General features: G+C 34.4%; 1 protein-coding gene and 1 pseudogene across 1 annotated transcript; both read right to left on the bottom strand.

Moving 5' to 3' along the window:
- Window positions 1-4,002: 4,002 nt before the first annotated feature.
- Window positions 4,003-8,394, bottom strand: LOC110709057 (annotated as a pseudogene).
- Window positions 8,395-15,264: 6,870 nt separating this feature from the next.
- On the bottom strand, window positions 15,265-20,116 carry LOC110709049 (ATP-citrate synthase alpha chain protein 1-like). The gene is made up of 13 exons (XM_021887261.1): window positions 19,961-20,116; window positions 19,671-19,786; window positions 18,186-18,362; window positions 17,904-18,067; window positions 17,702-17,780; window positions 17,493-17,544; window positions 17,149-17,263; window positions 16,963-17,044; window positions 16,738-16,833; window positions 16,545-16,646; window positions 16,149-16,265; window positions 15,941-16,057; window positions 15,265-15,589 (listed from the first exon to the last, which is right to left on the bottom strand). The coding sequence occupies exons 2-13, from the start codon at window positions 19,767-19,769 to the stop codon at window positions 15,518-15,520; spliced, it is 1,272 nt and encodes a 423-aa protein (XP_021742953.1). The 5' UTR covers window positions 19,770-19,786; window positions 19,961-20,116; the 3' UTR covers window positions 15,265-15,517.
- Window positions 20,117-21,051: the final 935 nt, after the last annotated feature.

Raw genomic sequence — 21,051 nt, 5'->3', positions numbered from 1 at the left:
GGGTTATTATTTTATTAAAAAGTAAAGGGATGTGAGAGGGAGTGAGGATCACTAAGAAGTGAGTAATAATAAAGTAAGAGAGAATGAGGACTAGGGGTGAGCGTAGCAAGGTACCTTGTAAAAATCTCAGGACCCGGAACCTGTTGCAACAAGTTCCCTAAAAATGAGAACCGGAACCAAAATCGGAATCTGTTCAACAGGCTCCTAAAAATTGGGAACCAGAACCGGAACTTGTAGGTTCCTAAATGATATAAACTTTTATATTTGGGCTTAAATGATAGGTTCCGATTTCGTGTACCCTAGAGGGAACCTGTATTAAGAGGGTACCCTACATGTTACGGGTCTAAAATTTTATTACCCGGAACCGAAACCTGATCTACAAGTTCCGGTTTTGGAATATTTTTGCTTACCCCTAATGAGGACCGTTGGTTTTTTTTGTTGTTTTTTTAAAGAGTCACAAGGGCAGGTGATGAGAATTGATCCCAAGATCTCTTGAAATCAGGAGGGACGCTCTAACCACTTAAGCTATCCCTCACTCTCAATGAAAACCATTTGATGCGTATATTTATACTATTAAAATGTAAGGAATTTCCAAAAGAATAAGTGTATCACTTTAAAAAAAAAAGCTGTAGAACATGATAAGTGTGTCATTTTTAAAAATTTGATAAAATAATTATTATGAAATGAATAAAAAAGAAAAGAGTTATCTAATTACTAATTAGCCAATTCCCATCCGGAAAGTGTAGAAGGTTTTTAAAGTAAGCTTCCAAGTTCTACCAAATATAATCAATTCGATAAGCCATGCAACCAATTTTTAAATGTCATTGTTTGAGCAGCGCATGTTATTGATTGAGTGACAGTTAGTTACAAGTTATCCAATGTTCGCCGCAGACTTGGTTATTAATATTACTCCGTATCCTTTTTTTTTTATTCCATGCACCTTCTCCATTTTATAAATAATCATGTATATAAGTATATTGCATACATGTCAATACATAATTTTTTTCATTAATTTAATACAGAGTACTTTTTTTTTAAGTATTCTATAGTGACATGATATACATGTTGATGCAAAATTTTAACCAATAATATTTTTAATTATTAATATGATATTAAGATAGTAACTATAATTATAACAATTGAATATTAATAATCTACTCATTGAGACGATTCCAACAAGTACCCACAAGATCATATTTTTATTTATGTATGATTCACAAACATTGGTTAAAAAAGTCTAATATATAGTGCCAAAACTCCCAATGAGGCACTAAAAAAATGAAGGGTTTACTTATTTTCCCACCCTCACATGCATGTTTTTTCCCCTCACAACATGAAATGAATACACTAAACTTTATACGAAGTATTTAAACAACTTAGTTTACGGTCTTTTTAACATTTTCTTAAACTATATGTGCTCAAAGAGTGCGCGTCAATTATATATTCCAAAATGGACGTAATAGTTATTAATACTCTAATTTTTTTTTATTTGTCTCATTTGTCTTTTACGCATGTTTTAATTGATACATTTGAACATCAATGTCTTCCACTAGATAGCTAGTAGGCACTGTAAAAAGTTACAAAGTATGAGAAATTACTATATGAATAGGTTAATCTTACACCTATCAACTCTTCAAATTAAGGGTTTCAAATTAGAAAATAAAAAAAAAAAAAAAAAAAAAAAAAAGTGTAATAATAGAAAAAGTCAAATTTGAACATATCAAATGAAACTCTTGTGCACTGTGCGGGTTGTTCATAGGCAAAAATATATTCATATCATATTCTTACAATTACGCCAACAAACTAGAAGTTGGAAATTTAAACAAGTAATTAATTAAGACTAGTAATACAATTAGCATGAATAGCTTATACAAAATCTTGATTAAGCTTTGCCAGGTCAAGAACTCTAGAAGTCAGTTTTCACAATTACAAATTCCTCATCAATGTTGTATGTTATGCAACAGATTTTCATAACATCATTATTTTTGAAATAGGTGGTTTTCAAAATATGTCATCTTCTTCCACGTATACTGTTTGGCATGCTTTTGATTTGAAACATCTTTTTATAGTCCCTTGTTTAAACAGGACTTCTTGTCCACTACTATTGTATATTCCATCTAGAAGATATAATACACAAATTGCAATTCACTTTGATAACTTACATGAGAATTCCTATTAATGGTCTTAACTATGAAATTTTAGAATTCAACAACATTGAAAGGGAGAGCTTTCCTTTCAATTGGGTGTTGGGACACGATTTACTCGAATTTAAAGCAATTGGTGTCTAATAGACTTCGAATGTCAGGTGGTTCACCAAATTTTTTTCTCTTTCTTCTAAGGAAAATTTTCTCAATTTGATATAGAAAATGCTTGATTAAAATGAGAAAGATCACTTTCCCCTCTGTTAAAAAATGATAATACCTAATCAACGCTTAATCACTCATTGATAGAGGCTGAATAACAACTTTCGAGCAAAGAAAGATATTTATTCAAAAAGTTCTATGTTCGACCTCTATTTTGAAATTTATGGTGATTTGGACAATTCACTAAACGTATTTTATGTCATTAAAAGCTCTCTTAACACCAGTGTAAATGTCTCTTAGAAACAAGGAAAACGATACGGACTAGTAACAATTAATTACACACAATAAAACAAATTTGAAAATTCTTAATGATATAAAACTTATGTAATTGTTTTAATTTAACATGTACAATCACGATCCTAAATATTATTTCATATACATTAATTGTCTAAAATTTTCCATATTCCCGTATCTTAGTAACCTCATCTAATCTAATAAAATATATAACAAAGGCTATAAAATCTTGTGTTTGATGTCCGTACTTATTTTAAGTTTGTCAATGTGAAGAAGACTTTAGATTAGTGAAATACCTGTATAACTTCACTATCCAAAAATGGCAAGATCTAAATCTCTGGCCCACATTGAATTTTAAAATGCTAAATATAGCCACAATTTTCAAGATTATGACTCTACAGACCACAAATTGAGGTGTCGGCTGAATTACTCAAAATGGGCCCATCACTAGCAATCAATAAAGGCCCATCACTAGAAATCAATAATGGGCCCCCAAACAGTAGCAATCAGTAATGGGCCCTTGGACAAGTGCAACGAAGGAGTGGGTTGGGCTCACTATTATTAATCATCTTATCATCTGTCTTTTAAGTAAATTGTTTTGACTTTTACCTTTGTTAATTTACACAACTTTAATCATTAGTATCTTTAATTATTAATATAATTTGATATCATATATTGAGATGAAATTCAGAAATTTCTATGTGATAAGTATAACATGTGAATACTGAAAAAGTCAAAACATAGCCATTAAAGTAACGAATATATTTATTTTCATACAAATTTGATCAATATATTTATCATATTTGTGCCCTGAAATTTAGATTTGTGAAATAAGGGTGATTGATATAATACTGCTAACTAAAATTAGTTGGGAATTGATTATGTCTTATAACTTGCAAGTTATTGGTTTTGTTTGGCAAATTGTTTTTTGGCTGTTTAACTTGGTAATTCCACCAACTATTTGTTTTTTTATTTTTATCTTATCTATTAGGGATTAAAATAAATTAATTTAGTTTGAAACGCCATTTTGAAAAGTAATTAGGAGCATCTATTTCACTTTGGGTCAAAATCTAGCTTTTAAGCTGGTAAAAAACCATTTGCCAATCATAATTGTTCGACCATGTATTAAAAGTCATCCAAAGCTAATTGTCAATATTTCCAAATAAGTTGGCTACTTATTTTTAATAAAAAAAGAAGTTAGAAAACTTTTACAGAGCGATTTGATCTAATTTTTATCAAAATACCAGATCAAAATCTCTCACGGAGTCACGGGGCAACCTAGTCCAGCTACACTGGCCAATTACTCTTGTAGTATGATTCAAACTAAAGGAAATCGTTTGCCGGTTCGGTTGGGAAATAGGCCGAGCGTAACTTTCATTTTTGGTCTAACATGCTTTATGTAGCAAAACCATGCCCTTTTATGTGGACTTGACAATTTGTCCATAATAAGCCTTAAATCTTTGTTTTAAGGTATTTATTACTAGCCTGTCTAAATATTCAATTTTTTCTAAACTTGTTCAAGCCCATCCGTTTTGTAGGATGGATCAGCCGGTCTTATAATTTTCTAGCGACCAATATACCTTAGATACACAAATTAATGGAAATGTATGACGGATAGAAAATGACAAGTAGTTTTCTAAATACGCGGGATAAAAAACATGCCCACAAATCAATATCGATACATCTCCCCTGCTATAGTAGTATGTAGGTCAGTAGGTGTATGTCAACTTCAAGTTGGACAATGGCCATCATCCATCTGTTCTTCCTTCTGAAAACACAACCATTCCACATAAACATCATCATTAAATTGTGCTAATTCTAAATCAGCTGGACACCGAGACTGCAGACTGTAGAGGCAAAGATTGAATCATCACTATTTCACTATGGCGGAAGAGAACGAGGTCCTGCATTCAGATTCAGCTGTGCCAATCCATTCAATGATCTCCGTACTTGAATATATCAGTCACGGGTGCCTTAGTAATTAGTACTGCGAAGAAAGAAAAGTAGGCAATGCTTTAGCTTTAAATTTTGACTGAGGTAGTGATCTCTCACTGTTTCTACTTCGCCCATAAAGTTTAGTTAACTTCAGAATACTCTCAAAACCAATATCTACTTATGTTAAATGATAATTAAATAAATAATACTTGTAAAAAGTATAACCAAAAAAAAACCCTTCAACTGTCAAGGTAGTTATGGACTGAATTTTCTGTTTCACAGATTACAGCTTGTTATCAACACTTTTAATTGAAAATATCCAACCTCTAATAGCTGCAATTTGTTTTTTATCATTTCTTTTTTAATAGAGCAAAATAGTTGGTTCATAATCAAATGTATTGGTGATAGCTCCTGATTAATAATGAAAATCTTCTTGCCCATGAGCTCTTGCATCAAATCTTTGAACAATTCAGTGCTGTTATACTAACTAGATATGTTCTCTGCATGAACTTTCCCCCAAAAGTGCATTTACAAGTCTATGAAAGGATTATCCATTATAAAAATTACCCAGCAATTAATCACGCCGACCAAATTTCACCTACACTAACTTGACAAGTTGACAGCCTTTCTAATTCTTAAAGCTCACCTTGGGTTATAATTATCAAAGATAACAACAATACATATCAAACCCCTGAACACAAATCAGGGATAAAGATAACTAGAAGATTACTTTCCAGTACGTCAAAAACAGGACAGATTAACTCTTTATAACACTACCCAACTGAGTACCTTAGTTATGCAATAGATCAAGACCAACCTCAGAGAATTGCAATATGAGATTCCCTTGCACAGTTGACTCGATTTCTATTTTTTTGTTTCAGAGGATGCTGTGCCACTTCACAAGAAACTTTGCTTTGTTCTTATCTGCCACCGCATAGCTAGTCCCACTATAGAAAATCCCGGACAGTAGCAAACAATAACCAAGCAAAGCAACGTCAGGAGAGAAAAAAAAAAAAAAAAAAAAAAAAAAAAAAAAAAAAAAAAAAAAAAAAAAAAAAAAAAAAAAAAAAAAAGAGGAAAGCATGCATAGGGAAGAGAGTCCTTACCTTTGACAAAAAGCAAGTGGCACTGGCTTTGAAGATGATTGCTCTTCTTGCCTTCTACTGAATCATCAGCACATTTTAGACTACAAAAGAAAGAGAAGGATTTGAGGTGAGATCTATTTAGGGGTTGAAGGGAGCGAGGAAGGTACCGTAAGCAGCTGAGAGGTGAAAAGGCTATAAACCTGTAATTCTGTCTTTTTGTCACCATTCTCACTTTCTCTCTTCAAATACTATTTTCTGTAGAGCCATTCATTCCACAGCCTTTTGCCATTTCAATCATGCTATTCAGCATTATGCAGGTGGGAAAAAAAATGTTAGTCATGTGCCTCCTGATTACCTTAGTCTGTATTTTGCCCTGTACCAGCAAAGTTTCAAATGTTATGCAGCCTATCTATCAATCTGTTGTAGGAGGCAATATCAGGAATATAGTCTTTGTCCAACATCTCCTCAACCAGGAGCTCTCCTTCTTTTGTTTTACCTTCCCTTGTGTAACCTGCAACTAATATGTTGTAGGTTACAGCATCAGCATCTAAACCCTTGCTAGAAGCCAATAACCTCAATCTATCAGCTTCAGCAGTTCTTCCCAAATGACTAGCATCTTTTAGAAGACAATTAAAAGTCACACTATCCAATACAATACCCTCTTTTAGCATCTTGTTGACGAACCTCAGTGCATCTTCTACCTTTCCAGCAGTCCTCAAACCTTCTACCAAAGTACTGCAAGCAATGATGCCAGGACTTTTCCCTGTTTTCCACATCTCCTCCACAACCTCTAATGCTCTAATTGCATTTGATCCACTGCAAAGGCTCTCAAAAAGATCAGAGCAATCAAACCCATCTGGCAAAACTCTTTTCCTTGATAAATCAATCAACAACTCAGATGCCCTTAACATTCTCCCTACCTTGCAAGGCCCGTTCACCAAAATCCACAAGTTACAGTTGAAATTTGACACCCCATATCAATCATCTCATATGCCATGGCAACCCCTTCCTCATAATTTCTCTCCTTAAAGAACCCTTTTATTAAAGTATTGAAACTAACCACATTCGGTTCACAACTCTTCGCTCGCATTTCCTTAAACAGCTCCAAAGCTGAGCCAAAACTATTACTTTTACAATAGCTACTAATCAATATATTGAAAGTAAACACATCAGGCTTAACTCTATCCAGAATAAGCTGATCATACAAGCGCAATGCCTTATCATGCTGACTGTTTTTGACAAACCCATGAATCAAAATATTATAAACAGCAACACTAGGCTTCCCATCAATCAATTTTTTCATAATATCAAAAGCAAGTGAAGCATCATTCAGTCTCCCAACTCTGCAGTAAGAATTGATGGCGAATCTAAATATAGGTTCAAACCTTGGGCAACAAAAGATCCCATCAGAGCAAGGGCAAGGTTTAGAGGGCATAATATCAAGGACCAATACTCGGAGGGCATCAAAGCGGTCAGAAACAGCAAGGGTCCTGATCATCCATTCGTAAGTATGATGGTCATGGCGATAAGCATCAATGGTACTGGCCCACTGGAATATATGGAAGTCAAGGTGGGTGAATTTTGGGTGGTAATGCAGCTTGTTCTTGAGGAAATGGAGGAGAGTTTGCGGGGTGATTGGAGATCTAAGGTGTATCTTGAGGAAGGTTAAGAGCTGGGATTGCGTGGTTGGTGAGGTTAGAGAAAGCGTGGGTAAAGGGGTGAGGAAGGCGGCTTCAAGCTGAGGGATCGGAGCTAGGGTTGCAGTGGGTGTTGTTTGTTGAAGGTGCTTCATTTGAGGTGCTATCAACTTCCTCATTGAAGCTCTCATTGTTAACAATGTAATTCTTCCCTTTATATCCTAAAGATAATCACCAATTATTCAAAAAAATAAAATAAAATATCAACCTTCTGATCTTTATTATCAAATTTCAAACTTTCAAAACCAATGAAATTTGTTAAAACGAAATATTATCTCACTGAAAAATCAATGTATTAGGACAGACTGACATCCATTCACTATCAAATGACATTGCAAGTAGCAATTGTAAACTGAAAATCAAAACATAATGAAATTCTGTGATCTCAAAACTAGTTTATGCATCAAATCCCCAAATTAAGTATACCTCTTAGTTAGTTAAATTGTTCGGGGGTGATACCCAAGACCTGAGACTAAATCCCGTCTACATCATGTCCCTACACACTTTCCATTATATAGAATTACATATGCAAGAACTCAAAATTCCCATTTCAATGAAATTCAAAAAACCCACATAAAATCATTTATCAATAATGTTTGGAGGTGCTTCAATTCAATCACCCTCCTCATAGTGGGCAGTGGCAGTATCCAGAAATTCCGATGTGTGGGTTCGGAATCGTAAAAAAATGGGAAAAAAACTGCAAAAGCATTCTTCGAGTTTTCATACTTTGGAAGCGTGTCAATAGATCATCATCACTAACCAGGCCCGTCCCTGAGGAAGGGCAGGAGGGGCGGCAGCCCTGGGCCCAGGGAAAAGAGCTCTGATTTCATAGTTGAATCCTAACATTAAAGTGTTGTGCTATACATTAGCAACCAAATTTGATTCAATTATCTCATAATTTTAGGGATATTTGATATGATGATAACAAATACAAACAAATTACCTCAGAAGCTGCTTCAATGGGGGATACAAGAACTAGATTCAACGGAGAACGGCAACTGCGTTTCAATGGAGAACGTTGAATGCGCTTCAATAGAGCAATTCAATGGGTTGGACGCCTTGGATCCCTATTAAAAGCCATGACCCGCCACAGTTATTAATGGGTTAGATCCATCTAATAAATAAATGGGCCGAGTCTTTATACGATCGTCTAATTATGGGGCGGGGCAGACCTATTAAGGGTTTAGAGTAAACCTGTTTTAAAAAGTACGGAGTATTAGTTCATCTTTACACTTTCATTTCTCAAATACTATCTTCACACACCAAAGCTTGTATAATTTGTTTGTAAGTTTTTTGGTTTTTTTTTTATTGTTTTTTAAAAATTTGAAAACGGCTAAAATTACATTAATTAAACCGAGTTTACAACCAACGAAAGGAAAGTAGGGTAACATGTCTTAAATGTGGTTAGGATGAGTTTTCCCCAAAAAAAAATTGTGGTTAGGATGACTCTTTTGTCGTGACCATTATGGCAAATTAATTGTGTCAGGTAAAGTGTGAACTATGCAATTGTATAGGTAGTGTTACCTTTGCGGTTTTAACATCAGCTGACGGTCACCTACATTTTATTATAAATGCAGTTGCAGACTAACAAGTGTAGAATTGTATGAGTTGGTTAGTGATCTGTGTAAAACAGAAAATTATTAGTGAATAACTTTGAAAGTAACAACTTTAATACTTTTTTTTTTTTTTTGAAAAAAAAACCCAACTAGATCAACCAAAGAAATTTCCAAAATGCGAGGAGGGATTACATCACTCCACACCCATTGGCCAAACTCTCATGGTTAAAAGTAAGTCAATGTGTGAGCTACATTATTACCCCCTCGCTTTACAAAAGACCATGAATCACTAGTAAAATTAGAAGAAGAAAAAATCTAGAATATCCTTTATAATCAGATGAAAGGAACTGGAGCCATACAAACGTTTCCTCATTGCCTCAATCACCACCAGATTATCACTCTCGATCCCAATGCAGCTCATACCCTTGTGTTTCCGAATCTTCATGCCTCAAAATACCGCTTTCACCTCTCCAATCTTAGTATCTCATTTTTCACTCCACTACACCGTAGCTCTCCAAAGCACCACCCCTTCACTATTCCTGCAGACTGCACCCAGCCCCGTCCCTACCTCCCCCAAAACACCAGCATCAACAATAATTTTAACCACACCAGATGCCAGAGGAGACCCGCCCACATAGACACTCTTTCCACCCCTCCATTCCCCATGTTATTCAACTTTCCCACCTCATGCCCCTTCGTATTAATCTTCAAAGCATAGGCAACAATTTGCTCAACATTCGAATTTTCACCCTCAATCATCCATTTGTTCCTTGCGCCCCACATAGCCCAACACATGGTAATTAAACTCACCATATCCTCTCCAAAATTACCAAAACAGTGCTCCCACCAGTCACTCATACTACAATGAGAGAGACAAAACCATAGAATAATTGCACTTACTCCAAATTGCTCGAGCTAAACTGCAATCTTTTAATGCATGCATGACAATTTCTTCTTCTCCCTGGCAAACACCACAAGCTAGTAGCCAGGGCACAAACTAGCTACAAAAAAATTAGCTTTAAAATCTTATGTGGCCTAAAAAGCTAATTTGCTAATTAGCTTACCATTGGAATTGCTCTAGTACTCCATCTGTTCCTTTTATTAGATACATTTTGACTTTACACCCTAGTGTCCCAACCAGTCCAGTGAACACCCACCCAAACCCTAACTCTAACTCTCGAACCACACTTATACGGCGAACTCCCACCTAGCCCCAACCTAGCCGATCGATCGAACCCACACAACTCCCATCCACCCTAGTCGGCACAAACCTATGACTAGGGGTGAAAGTTTGGTTTTCGGTTTGGTTTATAGCCCAAACCGAAACCGAACCACTCTAATTCGGTTTCTGGATTTTAGAAACCACACCGCATCACTTTACTTTTGAAACCAAACCAAACCAAATCAAACCATATAAATTTCGGTTTAAAAGAAAAAACCGAACTAAACCGAATTTTTTGGGCCTTGTTTATTTGGGCTTTAATCTGCAATTTTTGTGGGCTTCCAAACCATATAAACCAATATGAAATATCATATTCATCAACATAGCAGTACTGCAGTAGCATAATCGGATTAAAACAACATTAACAAGTTCTAAAACTTCTAATTCAAAGTTGCAAGGTCAATCTGAAGAAAAAAAAAATTTCAACACTTCATCCAAAAAAAAAAATTGTTCAACATTACAACAACTTTAACAATTGAAACAGCAATAACATAACAGCAACAAGCAGCAGCAGCATCAGGTCAACAACATCATCATACAGAAGCAGGTCAGCAGTAGCATAGAGCAAGGCAGTAGCAACAACAATGAGCAAACAGTAGCAGCAGAGCCACATCAGTCTATTATTTCAAGCACTTCATCAATATCAGCATCACCAATTGCCATATTCTTCAAATCTATCATAATTCATAACAAAAATAACCAAGTTAATATATATATATACATAATGAAAATAAGTAACTTTTGATTAGATGTTCTTATATATTACCTTCTTCAAGAAGCTCAACTTCCTTTAAATATTCTTCAATACTTGGAAATGGTGAAGCACGTAACCAATTTTGAGCACAAACAAGACCTTCTACAACTCGGGGAGTTAATGAGCTCCTATACTGATCTAGAACCCTGCCACTAGTGCTGAATGCACTCTCAGAAGCTACTGTCGAAACAGGGACAGCAAGAACATCACGGGCAGTTCTCCCCACAGTAGGAAACCTTGAACAATTGAACTTCCACCAGCTCAAAATGTAAAATTCATCAATATCATCCGCTGTATCCTCCTCCAAATATTTGTCTAACTCTATTTTTGCATCTCTATCTCTCTCACACTTGTGTTTCTTATACTTACTCTTTAAGACTTCAATTTCTTATGTTTGGGAGACAATGGAGTTTTGTCATCCTTACTTGAAGACACTTCCTCCTTATTCACATCCTTAGATGAAGAAACACGATACTCCTCATACAAAGCATTCAAAGCATCCTTCACATTATTAACCAACTTTGATGCAACAATAGGATCATAAATTTCAGTTATCATCCACTCAACATAAACAAGCTTATAACGAGGATCAAGGACAACGACAATAAAAATCAGGAGGTTTATTTTTTCTGGATCACCCCAATACTTTTCATAATTTTCTTTCATTCTACAAACCATAAGACACATATCCGGATCATCACTTGAAACCAAATCTTTCAAAAGTACAGCAACACTCACCAATTCATGAAAAAAAAAATTCGAAGTGACATATAAAGAGCCAAAGTCATGTAAGGTCAGATCATAAAAGGCTTGTAGAAATTCAGAAAATCTTCTCACATTATTCCAATCATCAGAATCAGGGCTACCCTTACCATCCCTCTCATTCAAATCAATTACATAGTGAGGGTCTTCCTCAGAATACCTCTCAAAAGCATCCTCAAGTTCAATAGCAGCATTCAACATTAAATAAGTGGAGTTCCACCTAGTAGGCACATCAAGGCACAATCCCTTTTTTGTGTTGATTTTTTCATCTAAGACACATTTTTAAACCTTTGCAACCTAGTAGGAGATTGTTTGATAAACCTAACAGCATGCCTAACACGTTGAACCGACTCATTAACAGTTTTCAACCCATCAAAGATAACCAAATTGACAACGTGTGCAACACAACGCATGTGAATGAAACGACCCTTAAGAACCCCAGTTTTCCATCCATTTATTTTCTTTCTCATATACCCAATTGCAGTATCATTTGAGCTAGCATTGTCAATAGTTATGCACATGACTTTTTCAAGCCCCCAATCAAGCAAACACTTTTCAATTTCTTTGCCAATATCATCACCCTTATGACTAGAAATAGGACAAAAATTCAGAATTCTCTTGTGTACTTTCCAATCATTATCAATAAAGCGGACAGTCAAGCACATGTAATTGATTTGTTGTATAGAGGTCCATGTATCAGTGGTTAAAGAAACTCTTGAATTACACCTCTTTAACACATTTTTCAGCTTTCGTTTTTCAGTTAAATATGTTTCAAAACAATCTTTGGCTACTGTAATTCGAGAAGGAACATTAAATCTAGGTTCCATTACACCACAGAAGTGTCTAAAACCTATACCTTCAACAAACTTAAATGGAAGTTCATCAACAATCACCATAAATGACAAAGCTTTTCTCAGCATCAAATTTGTGGTACGTCAACCCACTAGTACCACCACTTGGTACTTTATCACTTTTAAATAAAAGCATACTTTGTTTTGAATCTTTAGGGGTGTTAAAGGGATACTTACGACATCGCGAAATATGAGCCCATAACACACTAGTGCTGTTTTTCTTTGCCCCACACTTGTAGCTCATCCCACAATACTTGCAAGTTGCCTGCCTTCCAGAAGGTAAATAATCTTCTTTAAAAAAGTGCTCCCAAACTTCAAAGCGCTCTTTCATCCTCTTCCTTTTTGCTCCCTCTTCTTTTTTCTGATTTTGAGAGACTTGGTCAATCTCATGTTCGGATTGAGGCTGGTCAGGAACACCACCCACATTGGTTGCCATAGGCCTAGGACATAAAAAAAAAACAAATTAATAGAGCAAAGCAGTAGCATAAAGCAATTCAGCAAAGCAATAGCAGACTAGCAGTAGCAATGAGCAAAACAGTAGCAGTCTAGCAGAAAATCAGTAATTATTCGAAATTCTTCTTACTGTAGTTGTTATTCGTTAATCAGTAATTCAAGGATTGTTCGAAAATAATTCAGAAATTGTTCCAAATAAGTAATTGTAGTCGTTAATTCAATTTCTTAACCTAATCTATACTTTCCTAAATATTCTTATCAATTTATGAAATTATGAAGCATAATCGCACTATCAACATGAATATGAAGCATAATTGCATGAACATCAAGCATAATCGCAAGTATAATATGTAAATCAAGCATAATTGCATGAACATCAAGCATAAATGCATAATTGCAATTCGCAAGTATAATCGCAATTGAGATGCAAAGAATGAAACTTAAAAGCATACCTTTGGACGGTGGAGTGGGTGGACGCTGGACGCTGGACAGTGATCGGACGCCGGTGGACTTTGGTCGACTGGTCGGATGTCAGTGACTCAGTGAATACAAGAGTAGGCGAGTATGAGGAGAGTGAGAGGGCGAGAAGGATGAATGTTAGATTAAAGTTTTTTTTTTTCTTTATATACTTAGGGTAAAATCAATGTTGGGCTAGGGGGTTTGGGCCGAAATTTCAGTTTTTTTCGGATTTTCAATTTCTCAAACCGAAACTTAACCGAAAATTGAAATATTTTTTTTTTCAAAACCAAACCGAACCACTTTCGAAAAAAAAACCGAACCATATTTCTTATTCGGTTCGGTTTTAAACAAAATTTGTTTCACCCCTACCTATGACCACCCAGCCCTCCACACCAAACCCGACACCCCAATCTTCTTAAAAAATTATTTATTATAATTAAAATTAAAAATAATTTTTGTATTTAAAATTAATATTAAGCTATATTTTGTTTTTTCTTAAGTCATTCTTATTTAATTGAGAGTTAATTATAGTAGAAGTCAATTGATGACTTATTTGACCAGTCACAAGTCAAATCTCGTACTTAAATTATTTATGAAATAGAGACATCAATGTTAGACTTATTTTTTAATTTATTAAAGTTGACTTAATATTGGAAGATTACCTAAAGTTCAACTTATTGTGGTTATCTTTTTCATTATTTTATTATATTAGACTTTCCTTTTACTAATCATTTGTATATGCATTTATAGAAAACGTATCATACGTTCATATTTTTAACTTAAAATGTTCAAAAAATTAAAATATAACCAAATACAGAATTGTTCATAACAAAATACACAAATATCACTAACAAAAAAATCAAAAGAATATGAAAGCTATTCATTCTGAAACTCAAACCTAGCCATGGTGATTTAGATAATGGAATCTCATCGGAAAATAATCATCTCCATCGTCTTAACCACCTTCTCTTCATTGAAGCCGCCATTTTTAGCTTCACTTTATTGCAGAAACTCCATTAACAAAGCTTCAAATTGAAGGTTGAAGAAAACGAAATTTAAATTTAATCTATGGTGATCAACATTGGTAATGAAGGAATTCAATCTATGGTGATCAACAATGGTGATGAAGGAATTCAATCTATGGTGATGAAAGAATTCAATCAAAAACAAAATGATGAATGAATTCAAGAGAGAGAAAGATAAACTAGAGAGAGAAAAAGAGGAGAGAGAAAGATAAACTAGAGAGAGAAAAAGAGGAGAGAGAAATCGAAAATTAGGAAAGTGAGAGAGGAAGAGAAGAGAAGAACGTTGAGAAAATTTAAAGAAGGAAGCAATTGCTACTGCAGGCAATGAACGAAATGTGACGTTGAATAGGTGGAGGCGTGGAGCACACAAATAATGCTGATTACATTTGTTTGCTTCATTGGGAATGAATAATATTTTTATGTTTGGTTGAAAGGAATTGTTGAGAGAGAAAAGTGGTGGGGTTATAAGGATATGGTCCCTATAGTCAAAAGTAGTATAGGACAAATGTAAAGGGACGGACAAGAAAGGAAAATGAAGCAAACATTAAGAGACAAAGGGAGTACATTACTGATCAGTTATAATATCACATGCATAAGCATGAGTATCATTGTAATGTCTATGGCTAAACTTATGTGTGTGCATTTTTCATATCATTTAGATACCCAATATAGAGTTAGAAAAGTGTTTTTATTATTATTATTATTATTATTATTATTATTATTATTATTATTATTATTTTTTAGTTAAGGGACATAAACTTTTGAAAGCATTTTTGACAATGCAAGGGATTCACCATTTTTTCCCCCTTGTACAACAATTTAACTTCAGTTATCAAACATTTAACAAGAGAAATGGAAGATGAGGCTATATAGGTCAAGGAATTTATCACATTTCATTATCATAATCCTTGAATGAAACTAATGACTTTATTCAAGGTATTATACACTGTTTATCAGTATCAACAACAGAAAAAGGAACTTCATTCTGTGCTAACAAATGCATCTGCTCTAGAGCACACAACAAATCTATAAAACATCATCAAATTTGTGCTAAATCTATATCAGCTATAAACTAGCACTGTAGAGGCAAGTACTGACAAATTAGAATTTCTGAGACCCGATTAAGCAGCAGCACTAATACATTCAATGGCCTGCTTGCATATTCCGGTCATTGTTGCCTCAGGCCCGCACACCTGCAAAATGAAAAAGAAATAAGCAAAGCAGACATCTTAAGCTTTTGATTGTTATGAACTAGGGGCTCTTTAGGATTACAATGGACTCATGGTTCAATGTTATTACTTTTTTTTTTTACATCATCCATAAATAAGTAAAGATCAGAACTCTCAGACAATTGTTATCTACTTATGGTAAATCTTACAGTATGACTTTTAAAGTTTTCAGCTTAAATTCTAACACAGACGGATACTCTATAGTTGCAAGTTAAGGATTACATCAAGGGTATCTCAAAGAACGCAACATAAGAAAGAGCATCATAGGTAACAAATTGATTGTTGAGCTTCTGAAAGCAAACAGAATATATGTACCTCAATAGGAATTCCAATCTCTTTTCCAAGCAGCCGCATTTTAGCCAAACCCTTCTGGTAATTTGGACCTCCTCTCCTCACATAAATGTGCATTCTTGCGGCTTTAAGCTTTGATTCCTGTTAAAGGAAAAACCAGCAGATGTGTTTCAGAAACTGAGCTGATTCAACATTCAGGCACTAACCAAAAGCAGTAGTGAAGCAAGTTAACCTTCTCCTTCAGAGCTCTGATTATTCCATTGAAGGTAGCAGCAACATCAGTAAAATTAGCAATACCTCCACCAACTACGAGGGCTCTCTTGCGACCATCAGGATCTGCAGTAGCACACTGCAGAGGTTGTATAATAATTAGTGATGTAAATTTAGGATGAAGGGTGTTAATAAATCAAGAGTTGAAGATGATATTTCACATAGTTATTGGTTAACAATAAATTTATGCAACATGATGATGGCCTTTCATGCATACGTGAGGAATTTTATGTAGATAAAGGGCTCAGCTTAAGAGCTAAATAGAGAAATCAACTTACAGCAATTACTACTCTGGCATAAATAGAGAAATCAACTTACATCAATTACTACTCTGGCATAAATAGAGAGATCAACTTACATCAATTACTACTCTGGCATACTGTAAGACCTCATCTTCATTAGGAGCACCACTATATTCAGCATAGTTCCCAAGCTCAAATGCATAGCCAAGATCCCCAACCTGTAGCAAGGAAAAAATTTAAGCCATGAACGAAACTTATGCAAGATATTTTTAAAGATCAAAATGTCCATTCTTCTGTCCAAGTCCATACAGTATCTGCGTAGATCACACTGGCTCCTCCTCCAGCCACCATGGTCCAAATCCTTCCCTTAGGGTTCAAAACTGTGAATTTCAAGGACGCACTTGTCTGCACAACAAGGAACACATAATACAATAAGATCACCACGTACAACGATAATTTTAGACAATGTAACTACATGTCAAGCCTTGCTAAAATAATTAGGAACATCATCTGAGAAAGGAAGCTACTTTATACCTTTTCATCTAGACCATGAACAAAGCTCTCTGTTGGGCTCATAACTCTTCCAAATGGCAATGGAAATTCGATATTACCCCACCTGCAGAAGTGTAAAAAAAACGGGCAGGTGTCATTACTTAAGGAAGCTAGGAAGAACTGAATAAAGGTCATGGAGAAATTTTGTGCGGTTGAGAGAGCGCATACTTCTTGAAATTCTTGAAGGTAGCAGTATCATCTAGCTCGCCTCTCATGTCCAAAGGATAGGGGCTCCCATTGACTAATGTGAAAGGATTCATTTCTAGGAAAGTGAAATCCAGATCTGCATTTATGATATTAATTAACAATTACGCATAATTAATATCAAGAGCATCAGTAAAAGTTGCTTACTAATCAAGCAAAAAAGAAAAACGAAGGTGACATTGTAAGAGGATTGCCGCTTTTTTAATGTTTTTTTGCCACAGAAACCTCAAATGAACATATTTTTCTTGCCCTAATATCAGCTTGTTTGTCTGAGATTAAAACTACTAAAAAAGAGTATGTCCAATTACCTAAAAACAGGGAAAAAGTGACTTTGATAAACTCCTCAATAACACTTTTGAACTAAAAGGGAGAAAAAAATTTGTCAGCGATACTAATATAAATTACACAAAAAGTAATATTCTCAACAGATAATTTCCCTTGAAAAGTAGTACAACTTTACTCTACAGTAAAATATAAATAAAGCAATTATATTATACTTCCAAAGGTCATGGAGTACCTCCAAAGGTAAAGTAGCAACCAGAGGAGCACAGACTTCAGAAGTAAGAGAAACACCAGTGGGAACAAAGATTGTTTTTGACCTGGATAGAGAAGAAACCAATGTCTTACAGCTTAAGTGTTTAGTATGAATAATTTTTCCATGCAATATGAAATGGGCATCTAGAATGATTTTCATTTTGAGAAATCGAAGTGTCAGGAGTACCTTATCCCAGTTCTCTTCAATCTCAATTCCACCACACTCTGAGAAGCTTATACTGTTCCCCAGTCTTTCTGAGACAATGTTAAGATAAAACTCTTCATTGTGTGGAATGAAAGGCTCGACAATGAAAGTAGTAATAGGTCCTTTACATCCACCCATCTCCACCTGTTAATGTAGCATAAACCAACATGGATTATGGTTTGAATAATCAGTAACTACTACAATAAAGCAACTTTCACTAACAAAAGTAGCACTTATTGTCCTGATGATCAATTCAACCTACCTCTTTGCCAAGACGTTCTTTTACGAAAGCAGTAACCTGGGAAAAGTCCAGATTGAGGGCAACTAAACCACTTTTGCCACGCTTCCCAAACAACATGTCAGGCTTCACAACCAACTTTTCAGATGATAGCCATGGCTCATTCTGAACAAGTTCATTCAGGTCGGTTGACTCTGTAATCTAGTCAAAATAAAGACAACTCAGGACAAATTCAAGTATCATATACAGCAGCATCAATGACATTTTTAGAAAGTAACTTTACAAGAAACCCATGCCACATTGAAGATAAAAATCCACAGATAAGGTTGTGCAGTAGAAAACAAATTTAGTTAGTCAATGAAATTTGCAATAGAGCAAATGATTGCATATTCATAGGAAAAGAAACACATCAGAGTAGATAACATTGAAGCTTTTAGGTCAAATTGTCATTTCCAGCAAGAAAATGGATTAGATTCTGACAAAGAACTCTTAAATTGTTCTAGAAAACATGCAGATTCATTTAGGACATAGCCAAAAAAAATTTAGCAGAATTCTATATTGTATGGTTTCATACTTCGTATTACATCAGCACATATTGAAGATTGCTGAGTAGCAAATGATCATTGGATACTGATTTTTGGGTCAATCAGGATGTAGCCTCTCCATTATTGCAGGATTAATACTGCATAACCTGTCTAATGAAGTAAGAGTATCATCAAATACATTCGTATACCGTTGTTGATTGAAGCCTTGTGAATTGAATTATTTACATATACCAAAGAGTCAAAAACACAACCAAAATGATCACCCTACCCTAAATTTCTTCCTGAAATCACGTTATAGTTGGCTATTTAGCCAATTAGCCTTCCACTATTCTACAAGACTATTATCATGGATATGTGAATAGAGACTCGTAGAATCTTCTTATTCGGTCCATGATACATTCTTATTGGAGACATTATCATAATCCATATATCTTGACTGAATGTTAACATAAAGATCATATAAAAAGGTAGGACAGATTTCTAACCAGATCACACATAACTATGATTTTTCACATGAATAGATCACCAAAGATAGTCAAAGTAAAGTGTGTAAACAATGTAAAAGTCAATACGTTGCAAGTTTGCAACTAAAACATGGATCACCGGCTTCACTGCAAAATCAATTTCGTATTTCCGTTCAGCATATGAGGATTGAAATCATAATCCCCAATCAAAGTCAAGTAATAAACCTAAACAAACAAATCAACAGAAAAAAAATTGCCCCCATTTGGGAAAATCGTCATTAAAACCGAAAATCTATATTGATAAACTACTACATTTTTCAATAACTAGCAACAGGGTTTTAACATACTATTTCGATTAATCCGAAACGGAGGAAAGACAGTTCAATTTCATGACAATGTAGTTCAACAACACATTATATTTGCATAATATATGATCCAAATCACATAAAAATAAAATCTGAACTCAAAACCCACGGAATAAAATGAAGAATTAATCTTACTTGAGCTGATCTAATGGGTAGTTCAGAACCAGAAATTCTCTTAAAATGCTCCTTAATCAACCTCTTTGAATCGTACTCTCTGATCTTCTTCCTTGCCATTTTCCCCTTTGTTAAACCTAATTTTCACCCAAAAATCAAACTAACAAAATATCAAAAACCCTAAATTCAAAATACTAGAAAATCAAATCAACACAACAATAGATCAATAAAATTCAAATTCAACAATTTTATGAAAACCCAATCTTGTCAATTTATCAAAATAAAATAAAATAAATAAATAAATAAATTACCGTAAAATCAAAATCAGGTAGCTGAAGAGAGAGAAAATGTGAATCTGGGAGATTTAATGGGAGAACTCACAAACAATGGCTGAAGCCTGAAACTTATTTATAACTGCATAAAATTGACTAATTTTACTGGAAATTATTATTTTTTTTTTTTTCCTTTTCTGTAAAAATTAATTGTTAATTATTTAATAATAATTAATTAAATGGAATTTCGCGGGAAGATTTATTGCATAGTACCTACCAGTCACCATATGACCAACAGCTTCATACGAAGCAATGTTGTCCGTTGATCTTACAGATCGGACGGCTAATAATATCGGAGAACATTACGTATGATTTTGTTTTTTTTTTTTTTATTATTATTATTTAATTGGAAGTAATAAAATTAATGTTTAGTTGATCGCTCACCAACTTAGAATCTGACGTCAAAGATACGTTAAATCAGAATTGTCATAATTATAGTAACTATAAATTAATCTCATATATTTTCTGATCATTGGCGGACCTGCCCTTGTGCATGGTGAGTCAAATTGTCTTTGGTTGATTTTGTTGTTGTTTGTTTGGTAAACTTTGAACCTTTTGTTAATGTTGTTGGGTTTTTGATGAAATTTGAACCTTTTTGACCATGTGAATTGTAATCAATGTTTATTTAGGGTGTTTATTGATGTTAATTATGTCTGTCAAATTGTCAATACACCATTGACTTTGGTAGATTTATATGGGGTTTTGCATATGTGCTGATTTGATTGGCGATTCGGACGATTGCTTATGATATAGTCGACCCACCCTAATGATATAGTCAATTATGTCTGTCAAATTGTGAATACACCCTAATGCTTGTACAGATTTTAATCTTGTCAATTATTAGAGAGCTAAGCTTGTCATGTTGTCAAATTTTTTTTTTTACATATTTGGTTATCGATTGTGACTCATCAGTCGGAAATTCCTGGGTCCGCCATTGTTCTGATGCATTGCATTTTGGATTCATCATATCATGTGATTACATAATTACTTGCTGTAAATAACGTAAATGGTATTATTATAATGCTACTCTATATCATTACATTTTTTATTCATTTGTTAATTATCTTAAT

The sequence above is a fragment of the Chenopodium quinoa genome, unplaced genomic scaffold, assembly GCF_001683475.1.
Source record: "Chenopodium quinoa cultivar QQ74 unplaced genomic scaffold, ASM168347v1, whole genome shotgun sequence".
Classification (NCBI taxonomy): Eukaryota; Viridiplantae; Streptophyta; class Magnoliopsida; order Caryophyllales; family Amaranthaceae; genus Chenopodium; species Chenopodium quinoa.
Note: the sequence above shows the minus strand (reverse complement) of the source record. Positions and strands in the feature narration are given on the sequence as shown.